Source organism: Brachyhypopomus gauderio, unplaced genomic scaffold (genome assembly GCF_052324685.1).
Source record: "Brachyhypopomus gauderio isolate BG-103 unplaced genomic scaffold, BGAUD_0.2 sc44, whole genome shotgun sequence".
Classification (NCBI taxonomy): Eukaryota; Metazoa; Chordata; class Actinopteri; order Gymnotiformes; family Hypopomidae; genus Brachyhypopomus; species Brachyhypopomus gauderio.
Genome location: NW_027506870.1, coordinates 604641 through 625985, shown reverse-complemented (window position 1 = coordinate 625985; position 21345 = coordinate 604641). Strand labels below are relative to the sequence as shown.

Below are 21345 nucleotides of genomic sequence, written 5' to 3'. Positions count from 1 at the left end.
AATTTTTTAACCTTTACCCTTTGAGGACTCAAACAGCTGTTTCGGTGGCTCAGTGCATTTTTGAACAATTCATTCCTCAGCATGGCGTCCCTGAGTCTCTTCACTCAGATCAGGGCCGGCAATTTGAGTCAGATCTTATTAAGCACCTCTGTACTCTCATGGGAATACAGAAACTGCGGACTTCACCTTACCACGCGCATTGTGATGGGGCCGTTGAACGATACAATCGTACCCTCAAAGATGAGCTCTCTAAATACCTATTTGACCTAGGATGTGAGTGGGACGATCATCTCCCTCAAGTTGCGCTGGCCTACAATACTACGGTTCACACCAGTACGAAATTCACACCTTTCTACCTAGCCCATGGACGCGAAGCGCGTGTTCCTGTAGACACCTTGCTTACTACATCTGAGTCGTCATCGTCCAGATCGTCGGTAACACCAGGTGCATACGCTGCTTCCTTACGGGCTAGGCTTAGGGATGCGTACAAATCAGCCACCGCTTTCAGGAACCAAGCTCAAGAACGGCAGCGGAAATACTATGACCATCGTTTGAAATACAACCCGTACAGACCAGGCGATCTAGTATTAGTCGATGACCCAGCCAATCGCAATAACAAACTCGCTCCGCGCTGGATTGGCCCCTTTGAGGTTTTGGATACTGTGGCTCCAGAGGATCAGTCCTTACCTGTTGACTTCCGGGTTCGCGATTTGTCCCCCCCTTTGAGCAAACCCAAAGTGCTGCACTACAACCGGCTCAAACCGTTTTTCTCTAGCTCACACGATGCGAAGGTTCGAATTCCACAGCCTAGGTCTGGTATTTCATCCGGCCCCTTATACTGTCCTATATGGCCTGATGTGCCTTCAGCTGCCCCGCCCCCAACTCTGTCTGCAGGCCCCGAAAATGTGTCACACCTTGCCAGTCAGGGCACTAGTGCACAGGACTCATCCCCTGCCCACTTGCCATGCACTCCCCGCTCGCCTGTTCCTTCTGCTACCCGTCAACACACTCACTCGGTTCCTGTCCCTCCTGAGCAACCCCCTGCCACCCACAGCCCACATGGCACACTCACTCCCTCCCCAAACCTAGCCATACACACTAGTGGCCCCCTTCGCCGCCAGCGCAGAACTCCGACGCACCTCAAAGACTATGAACTGTACTGATTGTACATCAGTTCACACACTGGATTGTTCCTGCTGACATCCTGCAGCAGTGGGACTCATTTTGTTCAGAATGTACTTTGTATTGCTCTGTGTTTTGTTTATATGGACGTATGCTGTTGGTATTGCTATTTTTTTTCTTTCTTTTTTCTTGCTCTCACCATTTGTTTTCTCATCACTTTCAGTGCAGAAATGTGGACATTTCTTGTTAGGAAAGGGAGTATATGTAAGAGCAATAATGGTATGATGTAACCTGTTCTATATGTTCATACATTTGTAGAGTGCCTTGTAGCCTCTAGAGGGGAGTTAGAGTGATGTTGAAGTGGGAGGAGTTAGAGAGAGAAGGTTGGACAAGTGTGTGAGCGGGAGAGTGAGGACGGAGACCCGGACTAGCCGGTAGCCACTACTACTAGCCTTCCAGTTGTTCTTGATTAAAGTGAAATACGTTGAAATCCATTCTTCAGTCCCCCTGTTATATTTCCACACTTATCTCGCTACCGAAATCGCCACCTGGATTGACCCACAGCCCGAGAACCGGTAAGAGTACTGGTTCCGTAAGAGTACTGGTTCCGTAAGAGTACTGGTTCCGTAAAAGTACGTTTTACATAAGAATACACTACAAACTTCACTACAACACCAGCAAATAAATCACACGTGAACCATACCATCAAAAGGAAGGGCCCCAAAGCTGGTCACTCACTCTAGGCGACGTCATAGATGAACACGTCCTTACGGGTTGAGCACTGAAATGACTTATGTTACAACAATAGATGCCGACGCTGCTTCCTGCCGACGCTGTTGCGGAGCGAATTTTGATTGTTTCTCTAAAGTGTGATAATCTGTTTATGTACTAATCTTTACTTTTTGCCTCCCTAGACAACTATTACAGGTAGTGCTTCCACTATCAAGACAGTTGACTACTCTCTTCGACTGGAAACATCTTCGACATTTCGACATCTTAACCGAAGCTAAGTATTTCATCATGTCTGAGTCCCCTGTTGCTTGTGTTGAGTGTGGCATGTATAGCTACTCTTCTTCCGTCAGTAGTGATAATAATAATTATATTTGTGTGAAGTGTAGGTTAGTTATTAGTATGACGGAGAAGATTTCGCTTTTAGAGGAACGCATCCGGGCTTTAGAAAGTCCTAGAAAGTTTGTAGCAGCTAGCGCAGCTAGCGCAGCGGCTAGCGCAGCTAGCGTAGCAGGCCCAGGTTGCACAGCTGTAGCTAGCGAGCCCTCAGCTCCGGCATTAGAGCCCTCGCAGCGGGGCGAATGGGTGACGTCTCGGCGGCATAACCGTAGGGCTGAGCACCGTCCTTCTCAGGTTCCCGTGTCAAACAGGTTTGCCCCACTCAGTAATACACCGACTGAGCGACCTGTTAAAAGAGCTCTGGTGATAGGAGATTCACAGCTCAGACACGTGAACGTAGCGACTAGTTTAGAGACACCAGCGGCCATAGTCAAGTGTATCCCGGGGGCTAGAGCGCCTGACATCAGGGCTAATTTAAAGGTGCTGGCTAAACGTAAATATTCTAAGATAGTTATACACGTCGGCACCAATGATGTGGGATTGAGACAGTCTGAGATCACCAAGGAGGTGATGCGAGTTAGCGGGGACGATGTCAGATGCCGTAATATGCTCTGGTCCCATTCCAGTTCGGCGTGGCGCTGAAACCTACAGCAGGTTATGGGCGTTACACCGCTGGATGTCTAAATGGTGCTCAGATAACAAAGTGGGCTATATAGATAATTGGACACGTTTTGAGGGCAGGCCTGGCCTTTTGAAGCGAGACAGCATTCACCCCTCTTGGGAGGGTGCTGCTCTCATTTCTCATAGCATATCTGCTAGGCTTAATAGTGGTAGTGTGGGTGTAGTTAATGGGGATTGACAAACCAGAGCCGAGGCCAGGCAGCAGACAAACAGGCTAATCCGACTGTCTGCGAGCTGCAAAGAGACGTCACCTAGGTCACACCAGATTGAAACTGTGTCTGTTCCTCGAGTACCAAAAAATAATTCTTGTAAAGTTAGTAGACAAAATTTAATCAATGTTAAATTCAACTATGCTCCCTCAGAGAGCAGTTTAAATCTGAAACTAGGACTACTAAATATTAGATCCCTGTCATCTAAAGCATTGCTTGTTAATGAAATGATTACCGATCATGATCTATGCATGCTTTGCTTGACGGAAACCTGGACCCGACCAGACGACTATATGGCCCTAAATGAAGCTTCTCCCTCTGGCTATAGATATGTCCATAACCCCCGTCCAAATGGTCGAGGAGGTGGGGTCGCTACAATATATGACTCTGATATAGGCATTTCTCAAAAATTTGGCTTCAAGTTTAATTCTTTTGAACACCTCATCCTCACTGTATCAAATGTTTCAAATTTAACAAGCAACAAAGTGTCACAGTCGTTTATGTTAATTACTATTTACCGCCCCCCTGGTTCATACTCTGAGTTCTTGCAGGAGTTTTCAGACTTCCTGTCTCATGTAGTGCTATCAGCCGATAAGGTGATTATAGTGGGTGATTTTAATATCCATTTTGAAAATCGGTGTGACTCTTTTAGCATTCATTTTCAAGCAATTCTTGATTCAATGGGTATCACTCAGAATGTGGTGGGTCCTACGCATAACTGTAGTCATACTTTAGACTTGGTCTTGTCATTTGGTATTGACATATCCAGTTTAGCAATTCTTCCTCAGAGTGAGGCTGTTTCTGACCACAGCCTCATAACATACGAGTTGTGTTTAACTGACTGTGTTCATCGGCCACCCCGCTATCAAATTAAACGAGCTATAACACCCAGCACCATAGCCGCGCTCACTGATATTTTACCGGGTCTGACAAACACTGATCCACTTGTAGCTCCGGAAGGACTAGAGCGTTTCACCGAGCACGTCGAGACTTCCCTTCGTACAGCTTTAGACAAAGTTGCACCACTACGATATAAGAGAGCCACGGAGAGAAGAATAGCGCCATGGTACAATGAGCACACGCGTAGCCTCAAACGAGCCGCGCGGATCCTGGAACGTAAATGGCGAAATATGAAGTTAGAAGTGTATAGACTATCATGGAAAAGCAGCCTTATTGAATATAAGCATGCCCTCCATATGGCAAAGTCCTTATACTTATCGGCCTTAATAGAAAAACATAAAAACAATTCAGGACTCCTTTTTAAAACTGTTTCCAGCCTTACGAGGAGTCATGAACAAAACAATTCTCTTATTCCACTAGAGTGTAGCAGTAACAATTTTATGAAATTCTTTAATGATAAGATTGATAAAATTAGGGAAAACATTAGTAGTGCTATCTCAGAGCCTGTCAACATGCCAATGCACCTTGACAGCTGTCTGGTCAGCTCTGATGCCCTGTTCGAGTCCTTCTCCCCAATTGGTCGTGAGGAGCTTATTTCACTGGTGAAATCTGCTAAACCCTCCACATGCATACTAGATGCTGTACCAACCCATCTACTTAAAGAATTACTGCACAGCAATGTAGAACCGTTGCTTACTATAATAAATTATTCTCTGAGCCTGGGCTACGTTCCCAGTTCATTTAAACTTGCAGTCATCAAGCCGCTAATTAAAAAACCTGGTCTTAACCCCCAAGAACTGTCCAACTATAGGCCAATTTCTAATCTGTCATTCATATCCAAAATTTTAGAGAAAGTAGTTTCTTCACAACTCTCTTCCTTCTTACAGACAGAACATGTCTTAGAGTTATTTCAGTCTGGATTTAGAGCTCATCACAGCACTGAAACAGCACTAACTAAAGTACTGAATGATCTCTTAATATCCTCTGATAAAGGACACATTTCGTTTCTTATACTGCTAGACCTCAGTGCTGCTTTTGACACCATTGATCATAATATTCTACTTAATAGACTGGAGACACTCATTGGCATAAGAGGTCAAGCACTCTCCTGGTTCAGGTCCTACCTGACAGATCGTTACCAATTTGTGCTAGTAAATAACGAATGCTCTGAGCATTCTAAAGTAAAGTATGGTGTCCCACAAGGATCTGTACTGGGCCCCATATTATTCTCATTATATATGCTACCACTGGGCACTATCATTCGTAGGCATGGTATTAGCTTCCATTGCTACGCAGATGATACTCAGTTGTATATATCTTCTAATCCAGATGATACCACCACAACTCTCAAGATTGAGAACTGCGTCCAGGATATTAAAAACTGGATGGCGTCTAATTTTCTTAAACTAAATTCTGACAAGACTGAGGTACTGATTCTTGGGCCTAAAGCTGTTAGAAGCAATTGGGCCGATATTCCCCTTACCCTAGATGGTTTTTCAGTAACACCAAAATCTACTGCAAAAAGTTTAGGTGTCACTATTGATTCTGATCTTTCATTTGACACACATGCATGCAATGTCACTAAGGCTGCCTTTTTCCATTTACGTAATATTGCCAAGCTGAGACACTTACTTTCATTAGCTGATGCAGAGAAGCTAGTTCATGCTTTTGTCTCGTCGAGATTGGACTACTGTAATAGTCTTCTAATTGGATGCTCTAAACAGTCCATAAAGAAGCTACAACTTGTACAAAATGCCGCAGCTAGAGTCCTAACCAAGGCTAGGAAATTCGATCATATTAGTCCCACTCTCGCCGCACTACACTGGCTGCCGATTAAATATCGCATTGAATTTAAAGTTCTCCTGTTAACCTATAAGGCGTTAAACGGTCTTGCCCCACAATATCTGAGTGAACTCATTGATTACTACAACCCATCTCGCCCTTTGCGCTCCCAAAATGCTGGATTTCTCGTAGTTCCAAAAATTAGTAAAACTACAGCCGGAGGCAGAGCTTTCTCTTTTAAAGCCCCTCAATTATGGAATAGCCTTCCAGCTCCAATCTGAGACTCTGACACAGTTCCAATCTTTAAATCTAGACTTAAGACTCACCTGTTTAGTCAAGCCTTCAGCTAAAATTCCCCTTGTAAGGTGTAGGGGCTTGGGGGCCCCCAGACGTTGAGATTTCTGGTGATCTGAGATGTTGATGCTGTCATCCAGCTGTGTCTTGGCATCACTCTATTTGTGACTATGACTTGACTGGAAAGCAATGTCTCAGTGAGCCCTCATGCCTGTGGTCACCTCTGAACCTCTCCCTTTAGTTATGCTGCTATAGATTAGTCTGCCGGAGCCACATGCTGATCACTGGTACGTGAGCTACGTACATTTAAATCAACGGTGGTTTAAATTCATGTCCACTCAGTCTGTATTATCTATCTTCTTGCATGGCTCTACCCAAGACGATTGGATACAGGCACCTGCAGGCACCTGGGGGATGGTCTGGCTGTCGGTGGATGTGCTGATACCGGGGTTCACCTGGGGAGTAACACTGCAGTCGGAGCCTACAATACCAGCATCACTGCTCCGACACGGAATGAAAGCCTGGCATTCATCAACAGACATTTACAGTGACAATATCAAAACCCAAAACTTTCAATTCTACCTTTTACCTAGTCTGATTGTGTGAATTATGTGTGACTTGTGTATTTGTGTGTTAACGGGCCACCCAATGGAGGATGGGTTCCCTTTTGAGTCTTGGTTCTCCCCAGGTTTCTTCCTATTCCCCACCATCATAGGGAGTTTTTCCTCGCCACTGTCGCCTTTGGCTTGCTCATTAGGGTTCTGGACCCATAGTATTGTTAACCTTGTAAACCCTGTAAAGCTGCTTTGCGACAACTTGAGTTGTTAAAAGCGCTATACAAATAAACTTTGATTGATTGATTGATAGATGTACACACTGAATTAACACTCAACTAAGACAAAATAAATAAAACTGGTTCGTAAAACTTTAAACGGGAAGGAAAGAACAGTGAATGCTTCAACTGGTAGGGAAAACCATGCCTGTAAAACAAAAACATGACATTAACACCTTTCGGCTTCCCCCCATGGGCATTAAGGTAGCCTCTGCCCCAAACGATAAGTGCTGCTGCTCACTGCGACAGATAACTCGGGCCTCACTGATGCATACTAAGTTCAAGGTCACATACCCGGTTCACTTTACATAAAACGCTCAGAGCCTCGCTGGACGACCGTCCGAACCGCAGCACACTAAAACCACAAATATATACACTCCTATAAATAAAAGTGAATTTATGAATACTTTATAAACACAGCACATACCTGCATCACATCTGTTTAACCCAACCTTTCGCTCTTCCGTGTGCCCGGAGGTGCGGACCTTAGTAAAAACTCTTCGCGTGCTACCGGCGTATCTCTCAGACCATAAGCCAAACGATAGTTGGAGGCAAATCCCGCGACACTTAAAGTCGTGCCTACCCACGCAGCGTGACTCCCAGCTCCACCCTCCATACCAGGTAAGTCCCAAAAAGGTGTATCCACTCATTTAACCTGGTATTCTTAGTAGGGGGTCACATATGTGAAAAATCCAGGGACTAGTTCGCGCTCAAAGATGTGTGTGATTTTGCACATTATGCAAATTAACTCGAAATCTAAGTGGGCAGAGCTTGATGGTTGTATATTAATAGTCCTATTGAATTTAGTCAAGGAATGTATAGGAACTGGAATTTTGGTTCTAGGACCTACAGTGTGGGAGATATGGACCAAAAGTCAACATGGTCTGCTATAGCGCCACCATCATGCCAATTTGGGTCCCTGTATGGGAATCTGGTCCTTGGAGTTAACTGAACCTTTTTGCCAAGTTTGGGGTTTCTAGGCATTACGGTCTAGGCTGCACAATACGTTTTAGGTCAAAAAATGGGACAAAGAATAATAATAAGAAGAAAGAAAAATCCTAACAATTACATTATTTCCTCTACACCAGGGCTATTCAACTATATTTTTCTGCAGGCCAGATTTGGCAGAGAGCTCTGACCTGTGGGCCAGACAATTTTCAGACCTATACCAATACTGTCATAGTAGATGTAAAATTGAAGCAAACACTACAACATTTAATTTTTCTCCATTTTATTAATCAGGAGATCATCTTCAACACCAGTCACAACAGTAACATCTGTTTTTAGCGAAAAAAAAAGCCTACTTTTGGCTTAAAGTGTAAAAAGAAAAATTAAAATAAATAACGACTTCAAGTTCTAATGCATCACAGTAACCAGTAACAGTGCAAAACATCGCTTGTAGTTTGTAATAAGTGATTGTATTTTTGTTTGACAAGCACCAAAACCCGGTGCATATTCATTGTCAAAATATAGTAGTAAAGTGCCTCCGCACGTTGTACTCCTTTTTCACTGCACAACACTCGTAACAGAGCAGGCACGTAGGATTGCCTTCGGGGTATATGTGCAGATTTATCTGTCCAGTCGTTATTATATTGTCTGTTTTCGGTATCAATCTTACGTCTCTTTGACAGCGCCATGCTTCTCAAGTGAGTCTATTTTAAAAACCATGGAAACGTGCCATAAAGCGCCACACAGTGTTGTAAAATGTTGCAAATAAAATGTTATTGATTTTTATGGCGGTTTATCAAATATTTATTTATGGGGTTCTGGCCCGCGGGCCGCCAGTTGAATAGCCCTGCTCTATAATATCTCTATGGTAGTCAATGGGCTCCATTTACTGGCAAAACACTAGAGCTGACTGAAAAGTAATGTTTACATAAAACACCACACGGAAACACGAAGTCAGAGCATGTGCAAAAGTAAATGAACCACAGCTGCATTGGTAGTCAACTGGGCAAACGACTCAGGTGAAACACATGTGAGTGCTCAAGTAGTCAGTTAAGCAGACCGATCAAATGAAACATGCTTGAGAAAAGCTTTGAGCCACACTGATTAAAAGGGAGAGGGAACCAACCAAACCACAACGTGTAAAGCACACAGATCAACAATGCTGAGTAAAGGAAACAAATCTTTTACAAATGAAGGACACTTAGCATCACCGCAACTCTGCCCAGAATTGGATGGCCATCAAAACTTACATCAAGAAGCACCAGAAAATAATTATTCAGGTAAAGGCCGACCCACACATCACCTCCAGAGAGTTGCAGACCTCTCTGGCAGCATCTGGGAAAAATGTACATGCATCTGCAATCAGGCGCCTTTAGAGAGGAGGCTAGTACCCTGGGCATCATCGTTGATTTGTCTATTCTATTCTCTCCTGGAGGAGAAACCTTTTGCACTGCAGAAGACATCTCCAAACTCATATATTAACCTTGAATAGGTCATTCTCTGTCTCACCCCTAGTGGACACTTGAGCAGTGGGGAACTTGATTGACCAAGAGCTGTTGTCCAGCTGGGTCTTGAACTGCTGCTGTTACCTTTTACTATGCATTTACTGGACGGAGACCCAGTGGGGACAGGCACCAACACAAACCAAATCCTTCTTATCCACATACTCATCAGAGCTCCAAACACCTATCTCTGCTCATTGCTGATTCCAATACACACATGTTCATATGATTGCTTCCCCTGGCTGTGTACTCATAATCTACTTATTTTCTGGCATGGCAGTCAAATAGTTAAAGGTCAACCAGCTTCCTCCTCACGCAGACACTGTGGCTCACGGTTGAATGGCATGTGTCCCGCTCGGTTTGGCTCCATTCCCTGGAGGGGAATGTCATGAAGAAACAGTACATCCAAAAGGCCCTGGCCAAGGGCTATATTCATCCCAACAGCACCTGGTCAACAGCACCGGAGGCGGTTGTTTTTAAGCTGGGCCTCAACCAATCCGATATGGCATATTTGTGATCCTCATTATAGTTTTGGCACTGGATGTTTTACGCCAGATGCCCTTCCTGATGCAACCCTCACGATTTATCTGGGCTTGGGACACCGCTGCACCCCTAATTGCTGGTTTGGTGAATTTTGAAAAATATGTACAGCTAGCACCTTCTTTATGAAATTAGATGTATGCTGTGCTGAGGCCTTATGTAGATTAAAGGGGCTTAAATGCCCTCCTAGTACAGTACCTTCACTACCAGTATCAGTGGCCTTGAAACAATGGGGGACTGAGATACTGCACTAAGCTGGATTAACACTGTAAACAACCTGATTAAGGTTAGAGGTGGTGATGCGTGATGATGAGCAGGGACAAGATTGGCTGAATACCTGTGTGTAGCAACAGATTGAACACAGTCTGTAATTTTACACTTAAAATACATGCAAGTTACACTACTTGAACTTTGTGCAACACTGTGGACACTCCTTAATGCTGAATTCAGATGTTTTAGCTAAACTCACTGCTAACGGGTGTACTACACACAGCCATAGACAAACACTAGTATTTGGTTCTGAAGACCTCCGTGATGTTAAATATGGTGCTGTTACAGGTTTACAGCTTCACAAGTTAGTTTATGAAGTCTATGCCCTGCTAAATTGTGAGTGGGCACCTATAAGTGCAGGTATTTTTGAAATGTTAAGTTTGATGTAAATTGCAGGCACAAACCAGTTAAACATTAAAAGGCTTCATGAAATATAAACAGGAAGACACATCTGACCACCAGACACCATCTTATCTGAGATAATCAAATTCATGACTGCAGAAGGAACAAGACTAAATACCTACATATGAAGCACAAAACAAACATGAAACCAGACAAATAAATAAACAATGTATAAAGAGATGAACCATCACTATAAACCAGGACTACACTTAATAGCATACAACAGGCTAAACAGAAATGAAACACAAATAGGCGGCATGGTGGTTAGCACTGTCGCCTCACAGCAAGGCGGTCTGGGTTCGATGTGTGGAGTTTGCGTGTTCTCCCTGTGCCTGCGTGGGTTTCCACAGTCCAAAGACATGCGTGTTGGGTTGATTGATCACTCTAAATTGCCCGTAGGTGTGAGTGTGTGCGTGTGTGTTGGCCATGCGGTGAACTGGCGACCTGCCCATGGTGTACCCTGCCTTCGCCCGGAGATGCTGGGATTGGCTCCAGCCCCCCCGTGAACCCAACTAGCGGGATTAAGCGGTTCAGATAATGGATGGATGGATGGAAACACAAATATGAAAGGTAACCAGAAAAGGGAATCCTGAAAAAAACAATCCCCGGCATCGTCTTGAGATCGCGGTGCGCGATTTCAAAATAAGAGCGGAAACACTTTTCAAAACAGCTTGCGGGCCAGAAATAGATGTTTGAGTATGGGGGCTATACACAATGAATACAAAACATAGAGACTACAGACAATCTAATAAGAGTTAGCAGGGAAGAACGGAAGCTAAGCAATTACTGGAGAACTAGAATAGTTCATCCGCTATACCAGACACCAGGTACCAGACAGAAAAGCAGACTAGACAAATACAGTTGTGATCAAATTTATTCAACCCCCAATGCTGCGAAGGGTTTTATGGAATTCAGTGCACATTTGTAATTGTGTTCATAATGAAATCTTACAAGGACTTGTTAAAGAACTAAATGCAACTAAGATAGCATCAATTTTTTTTGTCATAAAGTATTAAATGGCCTTTTTGTGATTTCTTCATTGACACAATTATTCAACACCTTTACGACTACCACTCCTAAGAACAGAGGTTCATTCCAGTGTTTTCCATCAGGTATTGAAAACATCTGTGGATGTCAACGAGCAGCAATCAAGCATGATAAGCACCAATTAGGCAGATTTAAAAGGACTGTGATACTCAGCTCCTTCTAGACATCTACTGGTGTGTTTCCAAGCATGGTGAAGGCAAGAGAATGGTCCCAGAAGACAAGAGAAGAGGTTATTGCTCTTCACAAGAATGGCAATGGATATAAAAAGATTGCAAAGTTGTTAAATATTCCAAGAGACACTATCGGAAGTATCATTCGCAAGTTCAAGTTAAAGGGCACAGTGGAAACGTTACCTGGTCGTGGCAGAAAGAAGATCCTGACCGCGACTGCTGTGCGCTACCTGAAGCGTAATGTGGAGAAAAATCCCCGCGTGACTGCTAAGGAACTGAAAAAAGACCTGTCAGATGTGGGCACTGAAGTTTCAGCTCAGACAATAAGGCGCGCACTGCATAACGAAGACCTCCATGCCAGAACGCCCAGACGCACCCCCTTGCTGACTCCAAAGAACAAGAAAAGTCGACTGCAGTATGCCAAAAGTCATGTGGACAAGCCACAAAGGTTTTGGAACAGGTTTTGGAAACTAAATTAGAACTGTTTGGGACAATGGACCAGCGCTATGTTTGGAGAAGGAAGAACCAGGCTTATGAACAAAAGAACACCTTGCCTACTGTGAAGCATGGCGGGGGGTCAATTATGCTTTGGGGCTGTTTTGCTTCTAATGGTACAGGAAAGCTTCAACGTGTGCAGGGTACCATGAATTCCCTTCAGTACCAGGAGATCTTGGAGGAAAATGTGATGGAGTCAGTCACAAACCTGCGGCTTGGGAGACGTTGGACCTTCCAACAGGACAATGATCCGAAGCACACATCCAAGTCCACTAGAGCATGGTTGAACATGAAAGGCTGGAACATTCTAGAGTGGCCATCGCAATCACCAGACTTAAATCCAATTGAGAACCTCTGGTGGGACCTAAAGAATGCAGTTGCAGTGCGCAAGCCTAAGAATGTGACTGAACTGGAGGCTTTTGCCCATGAAGAATGGGCTAAGATACCCATAGGTCGCTGCAAGACACTTGTGTCAAGCTATGCTTCACGCTTGAAAGCTGTCATAACTGGAAAAGGATGTTGTACTAAGTACTAAAAAATAATGTCACTAGGGGGTTGAATAAAACTGATAATGATGTGAGCACAGTAAAGACATTTGTGGTTATTCCATCATAAATATTATGTTATGTTTGTCTAATTTATAAGTGCCTCTTTGATATAATTGTAAATAAGATGACTGAAATGATCAAAATCAATGTCAAACTGGCCAAAACACTTTATTTCAGTGGGGGTTGAATAAATTTGATCACAACTGTATAGTGAACAGGGGCGGACTGGCAGAGGTGGGGACTCGAGTCACATGACTTGGACTCGAGTCAGACTCGAGTCATTAATATTAAGACTTTTGACTTGACTTGAAAAAATATTCAGAGACTTAGACTTGACTTGGACTTTTACTTCAATAACTTGGGACTTGAATTGGACTTAAACCTGTTTACTTGCAAAGACTTGATTTTTTTTTTACCCCAAATCAAAATTTTAAAACGCATATTAATATTTATAAAGTGCGCCCCATTAATTTCATTTCCGTCCTTCTGACGCAGACCGGCGTTACACCAGATTCTGTGACCGTCGAGTTTTGTGACCACAGGGGGCGCTATTTCACAGTTTCTGTTCAGAGGCACAAACGCTTTACGAATGCTACGTAAACTACGCTGATGCACTTTCTTTACTCGTTTTGTTGGTGTCCACGAGCCAAAATATGACAGATGTTTATATTTACATTTATCGTCTCTTAATTACATAAATGTACTTAAACAAGATTTACCATCCCCTCACCATTCCAGCCAACAAAGAAATCATGAATGGGATGTACAGGTGAGCCTTTTTAACTGGGGTCACCAATTCTGACGGCAGCCATCAGAATATGTGACCACACTGAATCTCCAGGTAACAATAGTACACCGTGACCCCACAATAACAGAAAACAATGAAAAAGTAACCCTAACCTTTTATTAGTCTATATTTAAACATTTTATCCAAATGTTTAGAATAACCATTCGTAATGACAGCATCTTGCTTACGATGAAGCTTGCTATTTTCGTGTAAAATGATGTAACGAAACATTCTTGTTTAAGTACATTTATGTAATTAAGAGAAGATAAAATGTAAATGATCTGTCATCTTTTGGCTGGCGGACACCAACAAAACGAGTAAAGAAACGCATCAGCGTAGCATTCGTAAAGCATTGGTGCCTGTAAAAAAAAAAAAGACTCAAAAGGACTTGAAATTCCAAGTTTCAGACTTGGGACTTGACTTGACGGTTGCCTGTCTTGACTCGAGACTTGACTTGAGTTGACTGTCTTTGCTTGAGACTTGACTCGGGACTTGAGGACAAAGACTTGGACTTTCTTGAGACTTGCAAAACACTGACTTGGTCCCACCTCTGCGGACTGGCATACATTGCTACCGGGGATTTCCCCGGTGGGCCGCCGGTGGTTTAACTCAGCCCGTGGAGGAGCCACTGCCGCGCACTGCGGCCCCGGCCCGTAGTCACGCTGCTGTTTAACGGTGTTATTACCTCCCCCGCTCCAGTCAGACTAACCTGCTCAGCGCGGCCGCGGACTTGGCCTGTAAACACATGAACGAGTTGGACCGGGCCAGCTGATGCGGGCTGACGGTATGCAGCGGAGATCAGAAAATAATCCAACTTGTCCCAGAAAATCCGGTCCGGACTACAAAAACATACAGCAGTTTAAATTGTAGATAACATGTTATTTTAAATGTACTGCTGTCGTCTCTGCAACGTCTAAGGCACCATGTGCAAATTACCTTAACACGGTTAACACGGACGCAAGTGGCGGTCTTAAAGGTTCCAGAGCACTGTGCACCGTTTTTTTAAGCTATTGAAATTCTTAGATTAAAACTAATCACCACAAATAGGTAAGAGGAAGAAATATCCACGTTAGAGTTGTAGGTTGTTCTTTAGGATGCACTTTGCGTAAAACAACTTGTTTGGTGGTCTTATGATGGATTATTTAAAAGCCACTATGTGGCTTTGTAATCATAATATTGCTGGAATTAATATTGTCCATATGACAATAAACGCCATCATATACACTACGTGCCATGTATAGATTCATATACAGTATATATACACACTCTAGATTCATATACAGTATATATATATACATACACACACACACACACACCTATATATATATATATATATAGTGGGCCAGTCTGTCAGGAACTCCCGGGCCACTTTTTCTCCCCAGTCCGCCCCTGATAGTGAATGAGGCAAAAGGCTCATATTTAAACAAACAAGACAGCCAATAGCACCTACTGACAAAGCTTAGAAAAAGCAGAATAATATACCACTAAGCCAAACAAACAAGACAGAAACATACTGAAACAGAGTAGAAATATGAACGGAAAAACAAGGGGAATATGCATCTTACTAATTCTTCCCTCTAGATGGCAGTGCAAGCTTATGGGTTTGCTTATGAGCAAGTGTAGTGAGTGACTGAATTTGAAATGTACAACCTTGTGATTAAAAATTTTTGCATGAAAACATGTATTCTAAAGTTTTTAAACATTCTTTACTATAAAGATTTTTGACCTCCATGCCGGATTTGCCTGGATTACTAGATTACAAATGTATTGCCAGAAGAGGCATTTTCCATTGAAAGGGAGCTGTCTACTGTCACCTCTGGCCCTGGGTTGAACATCAGTGGAAGGAGCTGCACCCAGCAATGATGAACGTCATTCCACTTGTTGTCATGACCCTAACACTAGGGGAAGGTTAAAAGATACATCACCAACCACAGTCTCTGTGGCCTCTGTGAGAAAGAAAAAAAAGAGTTCGGGGGCTGTGTGTGTGTGTGTGTGTGTGTGTGTGGGGGGGGGGGGGGGGGGGATGATGACTAGTGCATTAGCAGGAGTCCAGAGGCTTTACTTCCTGAATTGAAACCACAGGGGCTTATCCTCCGAGATGCTTCTCATGTCTCATTACATCTCACCGTGTCTCAAACAGAAGCTGCAGGAGCTTTGGGTATAAAATTTTGTCCAGGACAAAATGAAATATTACAGACAACAATGAGAATTGTTCACCTTGTTATCAGTCTCTGTTTCTTGGGTAAGTTGTGGATTTGAAAAAATTCCCTTGATAAGTTTACATAGTCTGACGTAAATCAACGACTGGCGGACACTGACGGGCACACATAAAGATGGATTATGACTTTGTATTCTTGTGCTCCATAACCTGTTTGACAGCAGCAAGGTACAAAACATCTGGGATCACAATCAGTGGTTATGAAAGAGAGACCATCACATTTAAGTGTACTCATAAGTGGGCTCAAGGTAACAGGAAGTACTTCTGTAAGGATCCATGTCAAAGTGATAAGGACATCCTCATTGACTCAGTTAAAACATTCAATGAGAAATTCAGCCTGAAGGATGAAGGGACAGACTTCACAGTAACTATCACTGGACTGGAGAGAGCAGACTCTGGCAAGTACTGGTGTGGGGTGGACAGAGTTTTTGGAGATACATATGATGAAATTTTCCTTGAAGTTCTGGATGGTAAGGTGCTGACATAGAGATAATGTTGTTTAAATAGACTAAACTACCATTTTAAATAAGGAGATAAGGAAAATTCAACCCTAGTAAATAAAAACATCAGGATCTCTCCTTTATCTTTATGACAGCACCTCTGACCTTCACTCCATCAACTCCAAGCTCTCCGTCTCCTTCTCCAACCACCATCAGCTTCATGGGAAACATTTCAATATCTGACTCCACCAGTGCTACAGGTACACACACACACACACACACACACACACACACACACTTATGTATAACATTCATTAAATGTATAATATGTATAATAAACATTCATAAAATGTCTGAACTATTAAATTAGTCTCAACTGAGATTTTGTCTCTAGCTTTTGTTCAGGTTTCTGAAGCAGTAAATCAATCACATGATGCCTCAAACCCAGGTAAGAATCATGTAGTATTTATGTCATTTGTTTTATTCCAGTTTCAGAATTTTGACAACCCAGGACACATAACTACATACACACACACACACATACACACACACACACACACAGATGCACAAAGGAAGGACAGGGTACGGATGTGGTTTTGTCACCATGGTTACAGAGTAAAAAAAACAACATTGTGGTACATGCAATTCTTTCAACTGTCTTAGAGACAATCACTGAAAACAGCAACTAAGGAAAAGCATTAAAAGACGATGTGTTTCTTTTGACAGGCTGGAAGTTTTATCTCATTGTCTCAATGTGTGTCCTACTGGTGACCTTTGTGGTTTGGATTCTAGCGTTATTGTCTTTACAGAACAAGGGTAAGAAAAAATCACGTTTTTATAGATTTATTAGACTGGCTGTTTGATTTTGAGTGCAGACTAATTTGTTACATTGTATTAATCCCTGTGGTTGTGTGAGCACTGCAATCCACATTTGTCCTAAGGAGCACAGTCACTCTTCAGTTTGGTCCTCCTGGACTTCCTCTTCCGTACTCCCCCAGAGGATGTTTACATGTCATTGTCACTTTGGGCTTCAGTGGTCTACATCTGAAGACTATAACACAGCTTTTGTATTATGACAGATGCACTGAATAAAAAAAAAACCCTTTTGTTTATAGAAATTTTCAATTGTCAGGCAGAGGGGGAAGTAATAATAAAACAAATAATGTAAGTAATTAAAATAGTATAAAGAATTGTATATATAATAATAATAATAATAAATTTTATTTGGTGGCGCCTTTCTAAACACTCAAGGTCACCTTATATAAAAGAGGTAATACACAGCAATAATAAAATAAACAAACAATATACTACAAATGCATAGAATCAGTAAATAAGACATAATTTAAAGAGCATTTAGAATCAGAGATTATAAACAGTTCTGAAAAGATGTGTTTTGAGTCTCGACTTAAACTGAGATAAAGAGTCCAAATTCCTTAGATCAGGAGGAAGAGCATTCCAAAGTGTTGGGGCAGAGCTACTGAAGGCTCTACCTCCCATGGTGACAAGGTGCATAGTGGGAACAGACAGATGAGTTGAGGCAGATGATCTCAGTGATCGTGAATGAGAGGTGATCTTAATAAGGTCAGAAATATACGGAGGGGCGATATAATGTATGAAAGTGAATAAATGAAAAAATAATTAAAATGAATGAAAAAAATAATAATACAATTAACCACTCTTGCCTTTACTCTGGTGCAATTTTGCATCAATATACACTGCTCAAAAAAATAAAAGGAACACTCAAATAACACATCCTAGACCTGAATGAATGAAATATTCTCATTGAATACTTTGTTCTGTACAAATTTGAATGTGCTGACAACAAAATCACACAAAAATCATCAATGGAAATCAAATTTATTAACCAATGGAGGCCTGGATTTGGAGCCACACACAAAATTAAAGTGGAAAAACACACTACAGGCTGATCCAACTTTGATGTAATGTCCTTAAAACAAGTCAAAATGAGGCTCAGTATTGTGTGTGGCCTCCACGTGCCTGTATGACCTCCCTACAACGCCTGAGCATGCTCCTGATGAGATGGTGGATGGTCTCCTGAGGGATCTCCTCCCAGACCTGGACTAAAGCATCCGCCAACTCCTGGACAGTCTGTGGTGCAACGTGACGTTGGTGGATGGAGCGAGACATGATGTCCCAGATGTGCTCAATCGGATTCAGGTCTGGGGAACGGGCGGGCCAGTCCATAGCTTCAATGCCTTCATCTTGCAGGAACTGCTGACACACTCCAGCCACATGAGGTGTAGCATTGTCCTGCATTAGGAGGAACCCAAGGCCAACCGCACCAGCATATGGTCTCACAAGGGGTCTGAGGATCTCATCTCGGTACCTAATGGCAGTCAGGCTACCTCTGGTGAGCACATGGAGGGCTGTGCGGCCCTCCAAAGAAATGCCACCCCACACCATTACTGACCCACTGCCAAACCGGTCATGCTGAAGGATGTTGCAGGCAGCAGATCGCTCTCCACGGCGTCTCCAGACTCTGTCATGTCTGTCACGTGCTCAGTGTGAACCTGCTTTCATCTGTGAAGAGCACAAGGTGTCTTCCTGGTGTTCTCTGGCAAATGCCAAGCATCCTGCACGGTGTTGGGCTGTGAGCACAACCCCCATCTGTGGACATCGGGCCCTCATACCATCCTCATGGAGTCGGTTTCTAACCGTTTGTGCAGACACATGCACATTTGTGGCCTGCTGGAGGTCATTTTGTAGGGCTCTGGCAGTGCTCCTCCTGTTCCTTCTTGCACAAAGGCGGAGGTAGCGGTCCTGCTACTGGGTTGTTGCCCTCCTACGGCTTCCTCCACGTCTCCTGGTGTACTGGCCTGTCTCCTGGTAGCGCCTCCAGCCTCTGGACACTACGCTGACAGACACAGCAAACCTTCTTGCCACAGCTTGCATTGATGTGCCATCCTGGATGAGCTGCACTACCTGAGCCACTTGTGTGGGTTGTAGAGTCCGTCTCATGCTACCACGAGTGTGAAAGAACCACCAACATTCAAAAGTGACCAAAACATCAGCCAGAAAGCATAGGTACTGAGAAGTGGTCTGTGGTCCCCACCTGCAGAACCACTCCTTTATATATACCTGTTGTCTATTCCATTTGCACAACAGCAGGTGAAATTGATTCACAATCAGCGTTGCTTCCTAACTGAACAGGTTGGTTTCACAGAAGTGTGGTTGACTTGGAGTTATATTGTGTTGTTTAAGTGTTCCCTTTATTTTTTTGAGCAGTGTATTTAAGCACAGGTAACCAGGTTTTTTTTAATGTCTGCGGAGAACTTAACTTGTAAGTGCGCAGCTTTTCTAATCTAACATTACTCAAGATCTCCTGAAGCCAGTGATCATGAGTAGGAGGGGAGGAAAGCCTCCAATTTAAGAGAATGGCACATCTGGCAAGCAGAGTGCCAAAGGCAATCACCCGCTGTTGTGTAGGAGGAATGCAGTGGTCGAGAAGGATCCTGAACAACGCTATGATAGGGTTGGGATCTAGCGAAACAACGCTATGATAGGGTTGGGATCTAGTGAAACAACGCTATGATAGGGTTGGGATCTAGCGAAACAACACTAGGATAGGATTGGGATCTAGCGAAAGCTCGAGTGCAAGGCTAAGTGACCTATAAACATCTGACCAGAAGGACATCAGCCTGCGGCAGGTCCAGAATGGTAGTGATCTGCTGGTGAGTCACCGCATCTGGCACAAGCATCGGACCTACCTGGAAACATTCTAACCATTTTGGCATTATTGAAATGTAGCCTATGTAGCACTTTGAATTATAGCAGGCTGTGCCAAGGACAAATTGAGGATGTATGCACCTAGATAGGCACTGCCAGATCTTGCTCCCATGAGAGTTTAATGGGTTGCTGACCCATCAGTCAGACCAGGTATCTGAAGAACAGACAGTGGTGTAAATAGTAGATATTAACTTATCGTGAGATGGATTGAGAGCAAGAATTGTATCTACTTTGGATTCAGGTGGGTGTTTGGGAAGGTGGGTGTTTGTTTAGACATAAAGTGTCTAATTTGGAAAAAAAACATACACTGCTTTTTTAAAACAAAGCTGGATGAAAACAGTATTCAGTATTTCTCAATGATTTTCACTGACTTGTTTTTTTTTATCTAGTATGTGCCCGCCCCCTTTTGGAGCCTTTGTTAATGTCCCAGAGTCGGAGAAGAAGACAGGTGAGTGATAGGGGGCTCAGCCAATAAGAGATTCCAGTCATAATGTTGAGTATTCGACTTCCAAAAACTTCATATTTGAAGAATGTTATTACATCCAAATTTTTAAATAACTGATTTTAAGACATGCTGATTCCCAAATAAAGACCCTTGTGTTTTTAAGCAGTATTATTTCTGTTATCTGTCCACAGTTTGAGTTGTCTGACTATGAACAGGATCATTTTGGAAGCCAGAACTCAATGAGCCATAATCAGAATGTTCACTCTGCTACTGCAGACTATGAGAACATTTTCACCACAACGACAATATCTGCTCAAAATATATATACAGTACAGTGATGACTGGATGGCTGAAGCACAGCTTTCTCTCTGCACCAACTGGTATACATCATACAGTGCGCCGCAAAATAAGGACAAACCCATATAAAATGAAACGGCTGTCCTTTTCTCCCATTCCTGATGAACTTTCAGTCCTGACTGAAAAATTTTGCATGATACATCTTGACCCAGATCTTGATAATAAAATATAGTTCTCAAGCCTGTACCATTACACCCAATGTGACCTCATGTCCTGTATTGCGGTTCGCAGTCAGCTAAACTCTTTCCTACATCACTTCCTCCAAGGAACAGGCATGTGTTGAATTATGACAGGATTTAATGTAAGAAAGTGTGAAACTGAAACAACAGAAATACAAAAAGGTACTTAGCACACAAATCACAATATGCGAATTAACAAGAAACAGAAGCCCTCTACTTAGCAGGCACATTGAAATTCGTTAGCCGCAATTCTAAATGAAATAGAATTTGATTCACTAATTATTTGTATAATTGTATGTATTTATATAGTGCTTTTCACAACACATTGTCACAAAGCAGCTTTACAATCGTATGGGTCCAGA

General features: G+C 43.0%; 2 protein-coding genes across 6 annotated transcripts in view; one reads left to right on the top strand and one right to left on the bottom strand.

Moving 5' to 3' along the window:
- The window catches only part of LOC143486085 (B-cell receptor CD22-like), a 67037-nt gene extending 52531 nt beyond the window's left edge, over positions 1-14506 (bottom strand). The window contains exon 1 of one of the 2 annotated variants that reach the window (XM_076985888.1): positions 14307-14506. The gene's annotated coding sequence lies outside the window, so the exon portion shown is untranslated. The remainder of the gene's footprint in view (positions 1-14306) is intronic. The other variant, XM_076985896.1, reaches the window with a different exon arrangement.
- Positions 14507-15644: 1138 nt separating this feature from the next.
- Positions 15645-21188, top strand: LOC143486086 (uncharacterized). 4 transcript variants are annotated; one of them, XM_076985900.1, is made up of 7 exons: positions 15645-15839; positions 15977-16285; positions 16411-16515; positions 16650-16703; positions 16982-17071; positions 20392-20450; positions 20639-21188. In XM_076985900.1, the coding sequence occupies exons 1-7, from the start codon at positions 15800-15802 to the stop codon at positions 20783-20785; spliced, it is 804 nt and encodes a 267-aa protein (XP_076842015.1). In that variant the 5' UTR covers positions 15645-15799; the 3' UTR covers positions 20786-21188. The 4 variants fall into 4 exon arrangements, with proteins under 4 accessions (XP_076842015.1, XP_076842016.1, XP_076842017.1 ...); XM_076985901.1 differs by having other exon boundaries at positions 15646-15839; positions 15980-16285; XM_076985902.1 differs by lacking the exon at positions 15645-15839 and having other exon boundaries at positions 15856-16213.
- The last annotated feature ends 157 nt before the right edge of the window (positions 21189-21345 follow it).

Coding starts and splice junctions, on each gene's coding strand:
- LOC143486086 (XM_076985899.1), top strand. CDS start 15,931: ATGGATTATGACTTTGTATTCTTGTGCTCCATAACCTGTTTGACAGCA. Junction 16,286..16,410: donor TTTCCTTGAAGTTCTGGATG/GTAAGGTGCTGA, acceptor TCTTTATGACAG/CACCTCTGACCTTCACTCCA. Junction 17,072..20,391: donor ATTGTCTTTACAGAACAAGG/GTAAGAAAAAAT, acceptor TTTTTTATCTAG/TATGTGCCCGCCCCCTTTTG.